General features: G+C 35.1%; 1 protein-coding gene across 2 annotated transcripts; it reads right to left on the minus strand.

Annotated features, from left to right (window-relative positions):
* Window positions 1–9,253: 9,253 nt before the first annotated feature.
* Window positions 9,254–13,692, minus strand: LOC121980940 (sm-like protein LSM8). 2 transcript variants are annotated; one of them, XM_042533224.1, is made up of 7 exons: window positions 13,545–13,691; window positions 12,012–12,035; window positions 10,171–10,250; window positions 9,953–9,993; window positions 9,819–9,893; window positions 9,667–9,719; window positions 9,254–9,581 (listed from the first exon to the last, which is right to left on the minus strand). In XM_042533224.1, the coding sequence occupies exons 3-7, from the start codon at window positions 10,205–10,207 to the stop codon at window positions 9,491–9,493; spliced, it is 297 nt and encodes a 98-aa protein (XP_042389158.1). In that variant the 5' UTR covers window positions 10,208–10,250; window positions 12,012–12,035; window positions 13,545–13,691; the 3' UTR covers window positions 9,254–9,490. The 2 variants fall into 2 exon arrangements, with proteins under 2 accessions (XP_042389158.1, XP_042389157.1); XM_042533223.1 differs by having other exon boundaries at window positions 9,667–9,893; window positions 13,545–13,692.
* Window positions 13,693–13,990: the final 298 nt, after the last annotated feature.

Genomic DNA, 13,990 nt, shown 5'->3' on the forward strand with positions numbered 1-13,990 from the left:
TAAATTTCTGGAGACAAATTAGGAAGTTTTAATTAATTAAAATTCTCCTTGTTTATAGCTTGTGGTGGTCGGCCATATGAATTGAGAAAATAAAATTGATTTTTAATTAATTAAAATTTTCTTTTCATGGCAAAAGAATTAAGTTTTTATTAAAATTTCATTATTTGCCAAGATCAAGGATTATAAAAGAGGGGGCAGAGGTGCCTTCATGGGTGAACGACTCTATTCTATTTTTCCTCTCTTTTCTCCTTGGGTGTGGCCGGCCTCTCCTTTTCCTCTCCTCTCCTTTGTGTGGCCGAAACCTTCTCTTGGTGGAGATAGCTTTGGTGGTCGGATCTAAGAAGGAGAAGAAGGAGAGAAAAGAAGTCTCTTTTCTAACATCCCTTGGAGCATTGGTGGTGGTTGAATCTCTTCATCCTTGGAGGTGCTCTTGTTGTGGCCGAACCTTGCAAGGAGGAGAAGAAGGTGCTTTGGTGGTTTCTCATCTCGGAAGATCGTTGCCCACACAACGTTCGAGGTTAGAAGAGGAATACGGTAGAAGACCTAGAGGTTTTTGCTTGCAAAAGAAAAGGTACACTAGTATTTAATTTCCGCATCATACTAGTTTTATTTCTTTGTAAAAATACCAAATACAATAGGCATGTGATTCTAGTATTTCGAATTAGTTTTCGATATTGTGTTCTTTTGTTTTTATTTTCCTTGTGATTTGATTGTTCCTTTTGGTTGACCTAAAGTTATTTAAGGAAATTAAATATTAGCTTTCCTTAAAAGTCTTTGTCTAGGCGGTGGTGGTTGTTCCCATATCCAAGAAGGCCATGTGCCTCGCCATACAGTCCTGTAAGCGAATTTTGGAAATTAATATTTAATGGAATTAATAACCTAGTTGATTTGGATCGAACGTGTTAAGTTCCGCAGGAGATCCAAGTCTAAACCCAAAAGAACAAATAAATTAAACTTAGGATCAAACGTGTTAAGTTCCGCAGGCGATCCGAGTTTAATTTAAAAGAACACATGGTTGCTAGGAAAAGGTTCAGACCTTTGTACAAAATTTTTGTACAGTGGAACCATTAGGTTTTCCGAGTAGCAACCAACAATTGGTATCAGAGCTAGGGTTTTGCCTCTGTGTATTTGGTATTAGTTTAATTATGCACATGTCATACATAATTTAGGCAGGTTAATAGTAGGATGTGCTAACTTTGTGGATGCAGGATCCAACTATTATGGCTTATAGATATTGTGTGTGTGATTGTACCCTTGGACATGTCAAGGGCATTTTATTGTGTGTGCATGATTGCATTATAAAGTACAGCAGGAGCTGTATTTAGTTTTATTAGGATTTTATTTTTTGATCTAGATACATGTACATTCCTACGAGGAATATAAGATAGAAAAATATAAAATTCTATTTATGTCGCGGATCGAATCTTGCAAGGCGTGGAACCTTTTGAGGATCAGAGGCGCAGCGGAACAAGGAGCAAGATGGATGCGACAACTAGACCCGGTGGCGGTGGCCAAAGATGGCAACAGCTAGGGTTGGCGACACACGGAGGACAGCAATAGATAAAAGTCATAATAGTTGAAAATTAGTTTTTCTATTTATTGCTTTTTATGTTGTGCTGTGTGTGCTTGTTAGTATGCATGTTAAGTAGGCTAGCATAGTCAAAATTCCTCACTTTAAATAACTAAGTGGGAGAGGGATTTATTTTTAAATAAATTTCACGGTCTCCATTACTGGTTTATAAGTGATGCAACAAGCTTGCGCGTTAGCTCTGAGTGCCTTCCTCCATATCGGATGAGCTTGTTTGCAGATCACTAGATTAAACTTCCATTTTGGATGACTATAGGAAGTTAATTAAGAGCGTGTGATCTTCCCCATCGGAAGGGGCACAATCTTATTAATGGACTTAGTGTCAAGTAATGGTATACACTTAGGCACGTCTAATAGTATCCTCCCCATCGGAGTCACTGCTATTATTTGTGTGACCGAAGAAAACCAACTATTAATTTGTCAAATAAATAGGTAGACAAGATAATAAAATTAAAAACCCCTCTTACAAATGTTTGATTTTGTATACGTCCACACTATCGTGGCATACAAAATTCACAGTGCTTGAGGTAATTTTATTTGTCATAAAGATTTATTGACAAGATAATTAATGGGTAAACCCCTCCTCTTACAAATGTTTAATTTTATATACGTCCACATTATCGTGACATGCAAAATTCACGGTGTTTGAGGTGTTGGTGAATTTAAATAATATTGTTTGAGGAATCAATGTTATTTTAAATTCAAAAGTTTTGACCAAATATTTGATCAAAGTAAGATCAACTATTAATTTTATTCGTCATAAAGTAAAGTTGACGAGATAATAAAATTAATGGATAAAATCTCTTCTTTGTTTTTGTATACGTCCACACTATCGTGGCATACAAAATTCATGGGGATTTTAAGGAATTGATCTTGACCAAATATTTTTGTGATTCTTAGGATTTAAAATGTTTGTCAATTCCCTAGTTGTTATACTATAGAAAAGACTTAGTAGTCCCAATTGTAATGATTGGAAATAGGACTTGGACATTAAGGTAGTCTGTCTTCTAAGAACTAAGAACAATATAGGTGTATTTAATTCATTAGTTGAAACATGTTTAGTAGTGTTATCTACCAGAACCTGGAGTGTAGATACAGATGTCATTAATCATGTCCGCAATTCATTGCAGGGTTCCAGGAAACCCGACAACTAAATGAAAATAAAAACACCGTCCACATGAGCACTGCTATAAAAATGGCAGCTGTTGCAGTGGGAGATGTTTATCCTTAGATAAGAATAAAATATGGATTTTAAGTAATTGTCTTTACGTACCAAGTTTAGAAAGAACTAGTTTTCAGTTTCTAAACTATTCAAAGAACTTGATATTCTGCCTCTTTTAATAACAAAGTTGTTATTAAGAAAATGAGGGAAGTTATCTGTTCTGGTACGTTGGTTGGCAATTTATAAATCCAATAACTCCCACGATGCAACAAATGGAAATTAGTAACACATCTTCTAACTTTAAGAGAAAGCAACTTTCGGAAATGAACCAATTATATATTTGACATTTAAGGCTAGGTTATATTAACTTGAGTAGGATTCATTGGTAGTTGATGAACTTTTGAGTTCATTGGTAGTGGAAATCTTTCCAACCTGCGAGTCTTACTTGGAAGGAAAAATAACCGAGAAGCTTTTAAGTATAAGGGGTATGGAGCCAAAGATACATTGGAATAGGTTCATTCTGATTTGTGTGATCCTATGACAAGAGTTAGTATCGAATATTTCGTCTATTTTATAGACAACTATTCAAGATACAAATACATTTACTTGATGTGCCGCAAGACTAAGTGCTTTGATTAGTTCAAAGAGTACAAGGCTGATGCGGAGAAATGTTAAAGTAAAAGTATCAAGTCACTATGGTAAGATCGTAGTGGCAAGTACCTCTTGGGACAATTTAGGAGTCACTTATCAGAAGTTGGGACTCAATCCCAACTAATTTCACCTAGTACACCCCAACAGAATGGTGTAGTAGAAAGAAGGTATAGGACTCTTATGGAAATAAGTAGATTGATGATGAATTAATTACCAAATTCGTTTTAAGGATATACACTAGAAACAGAAGTGAACATAATACCTTCTAAAGTCAGAACTCTTTACTCCCATAGAATTGCAGAATGGGCGTAAGCCTAGTCTGAAGCATATTCGGATTTGGGTGGTCTAGCACATGAGAGACACTGATAAGTTGGGCAGAAGTTCACTTGTTTGTGAGTTATCCTAAAGAAACGAAAGTAGGTTTATAGTCTTAAAAATCAGAAGGTCATTGTTAGAATCAATGACCAATTTTTAGAAAAGGACTATGTAATAAACCACAAGCCCATAAGTAAATTTGTTCTTAAAGAAATTATAAAGGACATGTCTAATCTAGTACCAACTGTACAAGATGAAATATCACAAGAAACTGCAACACGTATCATAAATGATACACAGACAGTGGCTCATCGTAGTGGGAGGGTTGTCAAGCAAACCTAAAAGATTCATGTTTTGGGAGAGTTTTTGGACTTGATCCCAAATGAACATGAGTCTGATCCCGGACATATGATGAAGCACTCAAAGATAAAGATGCAGCATCTTGGCAAAGAGCAATGAATACAGAATTAGAATATATGTAATAAAATCTGGAAGCTTGTAAAACCACCAGATGGTGTAAAAGCCATTGGGTAAAAATAGGTCTACAATAGGAAAAGATGGATAGACAGGAAGGTGGAAACTTTTAAAGCAAGGCTTGATGAAAAAGGAAACTTTTTCACTGGTAGTCATGCTTAAGTCTATCTGGATTCTTTTATCTATTTGGCAAGTGGATGTCAAGACAGCATTCCTTAATAGAAGTCTTGAAGAAAGCATCCATATAAAGTAACCAGAAGAGTTCATTGCAAAGGGCAAAGAGCATCTCGTGTGCAAGCTCAATCAGTCTATGGACTGAGGCAAAGCTTCAAGGTCTTGGAACATCCGGTTTATCAAAATAATCCAGACCTATGGATTTATTTAGTAACCGGATAAATCTTGTGTATACAAAAAGTGTGATGGAAACGTGGTGGTATTTCTTGTACTATACGTAGATAACATTTTTGGTAGTTGGAAACAATATCAAAATGTTGTCAGAAGTAAGGGTATGGTTGTCCAAACAATTCGATATGAAGGACTTGGGAGAATGTATATATTCTTGGGATCAAAGTAATAAGAGATCGCAAGAAAAGAATATTTTACTTATCCCAAGCTTCATATATCGAAAAAAAATCCTTGCTCGTTTTAAGCATGCAAAACTCCAAGAAAGGTTTCTTACCTTTTTAGCATGGAGTAACTTTATCTAAAGAAATGTCTCCATAGACATCAAAGGAGATAGAGGAAATGAAGACAGTTCTTTATGCTTCGGCTGTCGGAAGCCTAATGTATGCTATGCACGAGATCAAAAATCTGTTTTGCCAAGGGCATAGTTAGCAGATATCAAAGTAACCATGGACAATGACATTGGACTGCAGTAAAGCATATATTGAAGTACCTTAGAGGCACTAGAGATTATATGCTAGCTTACAAGGTAGTTAATTTGGTCCCTGTGGGTTGCACGGATTTTGACTTCCAGTCAGATAGGGACAATAGTAAGTCAACCTCGGGGTTTTTTGTTTACTTTAGGAGGTAAAGTCATAACTATGGAAGAGTGATAAGTATAGGTGTTTTTTTGGACTCCACCATAGAAGCTGAGTATATGGCAAACCTCTGAGGTAGTCATAAAAGCTGAATGACTCAATAACCTCAAGATAGACTTAGATATGATTTCTGGTTTGTCCAAAGATTATTACAATAATAGTGGTGCAGTAGCAAACTCGAAGAAACCAAGAGTCTATAAGGCAAGTAAACACAATAGAGCGCAAGTACCACCCAATACGAGAAATCGTATAAACGAGGAGAAGTTGTTGCTGCCTAGATTGCATCAGATGATGACCTATAGATCTTTTCACTAAGGCCCTTAAGGCAAGAGCTTTTGATGGGCATGTTGAAGGGTTGGGAATCAGATGTATGGCAGCAGATATGGAAGCTTAGTCTTTTAGTACAAGTGGGAGATTGTTAGGATGTATACTAAAAGTCTAACTTTTGGTATAAACATTTATCTAGAAATAAAAATCACATTGGTCAAATGTCAACATTTATGATAAATGAAGTTGTTCAATTAATTTATATTGTAGATAACATGGTGTGTGGTGTCACACACAGAGGATCATGTTATCAGTACCTTATAAATTATAAACAGTAGCTCACGACCAAGATGGAAAGGAACAAACCATTAGAAGGTCGTAGTGTAATTAGGTATTAGTTTATCTTAACTATATAATTGCACTAGTACACTTAGAGTGTATTGAGTAGGACCATTAGAGGTCGTTTCTTTTTATACTGACTTTATAAAGGAACAAAGACCTCAGTTATTATGGAAGTGTGTGCTCTTAATCCTAATATAATAACAAGCACATATATTTGATATTTATTTCTTGAATTTATCAATGGGTGAGATTTAGTTCGATAAATCAATAAGCCCGATAAATTAGGAAATGATATCACTTATAGTGTGTGTTGTTGATTATAGAAGGAAACTGTGTCCTAGTAATCTAGGTTGAGAATGTCCCCAAGAGGAGCTCATAAGGATTGTCATGTTAAACCCTGCAGGTGGACTTAGTCCGACATGACGATAAAGTTGAGTGGTATTACTCTTGGAGCTAGATATTAATTAAGTGAGTTGTCAGTAACTTACTTAATTAGTGGACATTTGTTATCTTAAACACAGGGAGACTAACACACTCATAATAAGAAGAAGCCCAAAATGTAATTTGGGATTGATGCGGCAGTTCAATAATAGTTCTTTAGTGGAATGAATTATTATTGATGAAATTAAGTTGTGTATTCGGGGCGAACACGGGATGCTTAATTTCATCGGGAGACCAAAACCAATTTCTCCTCTCGGTCCCTATCGTAGCCTCTTGTATATAGAGATTTATACCCACCACATACCCACCTTCTTACCCATCCAATGGGGCCGACCAAGCTAGCTTGGAACCCAAGCTAGGGTCTGCCAAGACCAAGTGGATGAGCCAAGTTGGCCGCCAAAGCTTGGGTCCCAAGCTTAGGTGGTCGGCCACTAGAATATTAAAAAGGATTTTTATTAAAATTATTTCTTATGTAGATATCATGGTTTTAAAAGAGAGTTTAAAAAAATTAAAAATTTCCTTTTATAGCTTTCTACAAAAGATTAAGAGAAGAGATTAATCTCTTTCCTTATTTGTAGATTAAAAGGATGGTTTAATTTTTGGTAAAAACTTTCCTTATTTGTAAATCATCTACATGTTTAAAAGAGAGTTTAAAATTTGAAATCTTTCCTTATTTGTTGATTAAAAGGTGGATTTTAAATTTTAAGAAAACTCTCCTTTTTAACCATGTTCATGATTTAAAAGAGAGTTTAAAAATTAAATATTCTCTTTTATAAGTTTTTACAAGAGATTAAGAAAAGATTTGATATCTTTCCTTATTTGTAGATTAAAAGATATTTTAATTTTTAGAGATAACTTTCTTTTTATCCACATGTTTAAAAGAAAGATTTTAATTTATAAAATTTCCTTTTTATTAACCAATCATGAAGGGATTAAAATTATTGGAGAAATTTTTATAAATTTCTTGAGACAAATTAGGAAGTTTTAATTAATTAAAACTCTCCTTGTTTATAGCTTGTGGTGGCCGACCATATGAATTGAGAAATTAAAATTGATTTTTAATTAATTAAAATTTCCTTTTCATGGCAAAAGAATTAAGGAATTTTTTATTAAAATTTCCTTATTTGCCAAGACCAAGAATTATAAAAGAGGGGGTAGAGGTGCCTTCATGGGTGAACGACTCTATTCTATTTTTCCTCTCTTTTCTCCTTGGGTGTGGCCGGCCTCTCCTTTTCCTCTCCTCTCCTTTGTGTGGCCCGTGGCCGAAACCTTCTCTTGGTGGAGATAGCTTTGGTAGCCGGATCTAAGAAGGAGAAGAAGGAGAGAAAAGAAGTCTCTTTTTTAGCATCCCTTGCAGCATTGGTGGTGGTTGAATCTCTTCATCCTTGGAGGTGCTCTTGTTGTGGCCGAACCTTGCAAGGAGGAGAAGAAGGTGCTTTGGTGGTTTCTCATCTCGGAAGATCGTTGCCCACACAACGTCCGAGGTTAGAAGAGAAATACGGTAGAACACCTAGAGGTTTTTGCTTGCAAAAGAAAAGATACACTAGTATTTAATTTCCGCATCATACTAGTTTTATTTCTTTGTAAAAATAACAAATACAAGAGGCATGTGATTCTAGTATTTCGAATTAGTTTTCGATGTTGTGTTCTTTTATTTTTCTTTTCCTTGTGATTTGATTGTTCCTTTTGGTTGACCTAAAGTTATTTAAGGAAATTAAATATTAACTTTCCTTAAAAGGCTTTGTCTAGGCGGTGGTGGTTGTTCCCATATCCAAGAAGGTCATGTGCCTCGCCATGCAGTCCTGGAAGCTAATTTTGGAAATTAATATTTAATGGAATTAATAACCTAAGTGATTTGGATCGAACGTGTTATGTTCCGCAGGAGATCCAAGTCTAAACCTAAAAGAACAAATAAATTAAACTTAGGATCAAACGTGTTAAGTTCCGCAGGCGATCCGAGTTTAATTTAAAAGAACACATGGTAGCTAGGAAAAGGTTCAGACCTTTGTACAAAATTTTTGTACAGTGGAACCATTAGATTTTCTGAGTAGCAACCATTAGGTTTGTAAACCAAAAAGTTCTTACATATTCCAAGCAAAAAAGCACCACAAAGGGCATTGCTTAAATCGACCCAGTATACACTTCCTTTATTGTTATTCCCTAAATTGCTTTCCTATCTAGTAAATTCAAAGCACAGCTTATGCACACTCAATATATAAGCACACTCAATATAAAGAACTACTCTACTTCAATATGTAGTAGCTGCAGCCTAAATTGAAGCACAACTAATTTTTACTACTTCTTGTAGGCTTTTCCTGCTTGGTCTTGACAAGTTTGGGAAGGGTGACTGGAGAACTACTCTACTTCAATTCCAGTGCAGTGCTCTTCAATCTTCGCTGCCAGGACATGATTTGGAAGCAGTACTGTCATTCAGTCCAAAGTCTACTCGGCCTCTCTAACTTCTGCCATTTTGTATATATTAATTCTTCTTTTTTTCTGTACAAAGCAACTTACTTTTGCATTATAAATAAATAAATAATGTTAAATTTACAATCTTGAGTCGACATTAGGGTTTACCATTTTCCGAAGTCAACTTTAAAGATCGGTAGCTTTTTTGCATGTAATATGCCAACTGATAGAAAGAGTAATTAAATTCTGTTGACCAGTTAATGCTTCCATTAAATGCATATTTATTTGTCAAATAACCAGTTCTCTGTAAAAGGAAAGGAGAAGAAATTTTCTATAATAAAAGTAAACTATATTAGGCAAAAATAAAAGGGCGTCATCATTTCCTAAATCATCATATGGATGATCTATTTTCATAGCTTCTATAAGATATAGAAACTAGTAATTGGTTTCAATAATTGGTTTTTAATTGTGCTTCTCACAGTGATAATTTGATGAAAGTAACATTTCAACGAATAAAACAAATGATGAGTATCAAACTAACGAAAGAAAAAAAAACCACTAACATCAGCAAATAAGGTTATTTAAAGATGTTCAGAAGATGAATACTGATTCTTCGAGCTGATAAACAGCTGACATTTTCAATTGGCATAGCAAACACTCACGTTGAGGGTTGCTACACAACTAGGTTTCTGAAGAACAAAAAACATTCTACGAACATGCAAGAATCCCCTGGTTTTTAAGAACTGCAGTGTATAGTCAACATCTAATATTGTGTGTGCAGCAGCATCAATACTTCCACCATTAATGTATTACAGGCTTAAGGGGATGTGCCTTAATTTTGGACAAGTCATTCACTAGATCCAGCTCTTCGTCCAACTCTCCAACAACGCTTCTGCAAAAAAAATTGTCAAAAAATAAGGATTTGGAAAGGCAATAAAAAGAATTTTTCAGGGGAAAACCTCAGGAGCCATACATACATGTTATCCCCTCTTATAATATACAACCCGAGGGCGAGTTGTTGTACCCCTTCCTGCAAAATAATGGACAACAAGAACAAACAGAGGGGATTAAACGTTGAGATGGGCAAAAAAAAAAAAAGAATAACAGTAGAATATAATGAGTAACTTACCCTAGTGGAGTAAACTCTCTCATGTGATTCATCAAGGATGATATTTGTTGCCTGGTCAAAGCCTCTCAAAGTTCCCTAAACAAGGGACAAGTGATTAATAGATAAAGGTAAAGGCTATAGCTATAGCAACTCACAACAATGATGCGCCCATCATTTGTGATGATTGAGATAGTTTCTGCACACGGGAATTCATTAGCTTGTCTCTTCTAAGATTCAGCGAATTATTTGAAGAAAAAAAGCTTGCAAAAATAAAATAGGAGGAGATTACAGCATCACAGTAATTTTAGAATTCATGATATACACAATACTTAGTCTAAACTGATTAAGTTTCAAAAGAGAACATTGTACATACGGTTTACCAATGACTCTAGGCCAGGACCGGTTGACATGTTACTGCTAGATTCTTGAATGTATTTATTCTACCACAGATCCCTGCAAATGATTATTGAAAGCAGGATAAGCACCAAAAAATAATATAAGAAATCAGCAGACAGCATGATATAATTACACATGTAATTACTAAAACTATAATTAAAGCATCCAAACTGTAATAGTATGGAATACAGCCCACTGCATAAGTTTATGCAGTTTGCAAATGCTTTTTAAAATAATGAATATTAACTAATACTACAAAGATAATAGTTGAAGCATTATAATCTCTAAAACATCAAATAGCAAGATAAAATATGTTGAAATAATAATAACTATACATACTTGATTATTGTTCAGGTTTGATCTTTTTTTTATCAGAGTATTTTATGTACATTTAAAAACCTTTGAATATGTTGCTAAACACTAATCTATGTCTCAAGTGTGTGAATCTCTATTTCATTAATTGGAAAGGATTCCATGCCAGCGTGGCAATCTATCTGCAAAAGAAAATAATACAATTAAAGATACACAATGAGTAGCAGCACCCAGGCAGCTGTCAAGAAGCAACCAGGGTGGTGCTACAGTTGCATAATCTGCAACGTACCATCCCTACTACAAACAAGAGTGCAACTAACAACATCAACCATAAACCCTGTCAACAACCAACAAGAATGGAAATATAGGAATGACCATGCAACCTACCTACATGTCAAAGTATTTGGTAATGAATGTGTTCAAATGGGTTTTCCTGGTTACAAGCAGAGTGACCTACATGCCCACAAAAATGTGGCACATGTCGTGCTGTAGAGCCCAAACAATATTGCATCCAATAATCAACCATTAGATGATGCAAAATACTACAACCAACCCCACCTAGTGGAAAAAGGCTTGATTGTTGTTGTTGTTGTTGTAGATGATGCAAAATACTCCTGCACATAGGCACATACAACATCCACACTGAAGCCCACAAATTATCAATAGATTGTACGAACATCAGCCACCATTGTGGTCACACAAACAACCAATGCTCCAAACATTGCAACACTGGCATTAGCTTCAGCCTCCACCTTGTAACAGAATCGCTTTTCAACACCCAATAGAAACTATCTTATATAACATAGTACGGAGCCATCTAGGAACACAACACCAGATCGATCTCTCCATTAACAGCTGAATTCAGGCAATTGACAATCAGCTCAACCTTCTCATAATCAACTTATGAGACAAAACATGTTTACGTTCCCGATTGATCAAGAAATATATTTTACCACGTCGTGTTTGGACCTATGCAATGATGAACGGGATATATCTCAGTTTTTTTAGCTATCAGTTTTTTATAAATTGTTGTTGATTGATAGAGTTCTTTAGCTATCAGTTATATATTTTTCCGCATCATGTTTGGACCTATGCAGTGATGAACGGGATAGATCTCAGCTTTTTATAAATTGTTGTTGATTGATAGAGTTCTTTAGCTATCTGAGTATGCTAAAATTCCTTCTCTTATTTTTTGATAATTTGCAAAGATTATGTTGAATGCCTATTAGTTGTTCTGTATTTGAATTCAGACCTCCTTTTTTTAAAGCATATCTACAATAATCCTAATTGTTTGCTCAAAAGTCAATTGAACCAACCGATTGTTTTAAAGCTATCAGAGTATTTACGATCCGATTTATTTTTATTTATGTTGCAAATTTCATCATATTGTTACAATAAATAAAGCTTCATACCAAACTGTAGCAATTATATTCAAACAAGAGAAAACTTGATAAGAAACTCTTTTCAATAAATAAAGGATTGAAACGTTTGAGGTTGGAAGCTTACATTAGTTTCGTCCTCCATTGAGTTCTACAAAATGAAGCAGGAGTAATGTTAGGACTTGGAAAAAGTAGAGAAAGATTAGCTACAACATTGCAGCAATATAATAAGAATGAAGAGCATGGATGATCTTTGAACACTAAAAGTTAGTAAAAGCAGCAAGCAAAGACAAATCATAAAATTCACAAAAACAAAATGCATGCCACAAAGCACACTTCTCAGACACTATATATGTTTCTCTAAGTGATGGAAGATGATTTGTGGATAATTATAAGGCAAAAGAACTCTTAAAACAATGTCAATTGCCAGCATCCATAGTTTTTATTCAAAACATAAGCAAATGAAACTTCAGATTTAATTTCCGAACTTAAATTCAAACATATAAATTATGACCCAAATTTTCAGGAATTATTTTATTTTCCAACAGGAATTTGCTCCAAATAAGCTACATGAAAATTGCTTAGATTCCATTTGAGATGTACAGCGATGATACAACATCTGCTAACCTCTAGGCGATAGCAAGATAAACATTTAAGAGTATATATATATACTTCACAATTGCAAAATTGTTAAGACTGATTATTCTCAACTTCCTGTGACTATGGTGACTTTTGCACTAATTTGGCTATAAACATGCCAGTGTGATGCCTAGTTGACAAATTATTCAAATAACAGCAAGCAATAGATCTGGTCCCCGTTATAGAGTCTAGACAGACACCACAATCAATCACAAAAATGACAGAATTAGACAACAAGATGAAATCATGGTTCATTGGAGGTCAATGCATAAAACATAAATAATTATTTCAGTACAGATAAGTGGCTCAATAACTAATATATTGTGCTTGAGATGATGTATTTCCAGCTTCATCAGAGGAATTAGATGTAGAGAAGACAAAAAAAAAGTTGGCCCGTAGTCTCAACAATACTACATTCTTTTACATGTCTCAACATTATCATGTGTTAGTCCAAGCTATTTGGGATAACTACACGGTTCTTGTCTCTCCAATAAGCACTATTATCACAATGCAAACCATGTTAGTCCTTGGGCATCTAAAGAAGATTAAAGTGGCCATTTTCTTGAGCGAAAGATCAAATGACGAAGATGTATTAACCTTCCAAATAAATAAGATTAACCAATAATCATCATCTGGTTACGAGTGAGTAGAGTTAGACAACGAAAATTTGCAAAGTAACTCGCTCATATATATGATATGTCAACCAGCTTGACCGAATCGCCTAACTCGGATAGCTAATTCACAGCATCCTTCCTACTCACAAAGTCTCATTCTACATCCAAAGTTTAAAATTTTCTCACGGCATAATGGTTCTCTTGCCATGTGTCGATTTTACTGGGTCGAGAATTCCATCCTATTTCTCCAGCAAGAATGCAAACGAAAAACCAACAAAATGGAAATTGGTAAAGCTTGCTCCTTTCAAGACTGAACCAAAATAGTATATGAACGAGGGTAGGGCAGCAGATTAAAGTTGCCAAAACTTCGCTAGAAAGTAAAATCGAAAGGGTAGAAAGGATGTGACCTGAGAAGGAAGTGGAGAGGGAGGTCAGCTCCGAGGAAGCGTGGTAGGACGACGGCCGCCCTAGGGTTACGACGTTCGTGGAGCAACACCGCGTGCGTTCGGGTGGGTGGTTCGGCGCAAAGTGACGACTTTTATGTTTCCATCTGTTTTAAACTAGGGTTTTGAGACATGGACCATGGTACTATGGCTATGGGCTTTAAATGGACTGCCTGCTCAATCCATTACATTTCTGTAAAAATTTATTTCAGAAAACAAACTCAATAATTATTTTTTTTTGAAAATTACTATTAAATTGATTACATTTGACTTTCTAGTATTTATTAAATTTAAACCAAGACTAGAGCATCTTGGGAGTGAGAAAAGATAGATAATTTCCTTCACTGTCCATTTACCAAACAAGAGATGGCATCTAAAATACTCTTATATTATCGAACATTTGACCGTTT

This window comes from Zingiber officinale, chromosome 5A, assembly GCF_018446385.1.
Source record: "Zingiber officinale cultivar Zhangliang chromosome 5A, Zo_v1.1, whole genome shotgun sequence".
NCBI lineage: Eukaryota > Viridiplantae > Streptophyta > Magnoliopsida > Zingiberales > Zingiberaceae > Zingiber > Zingiber officinale.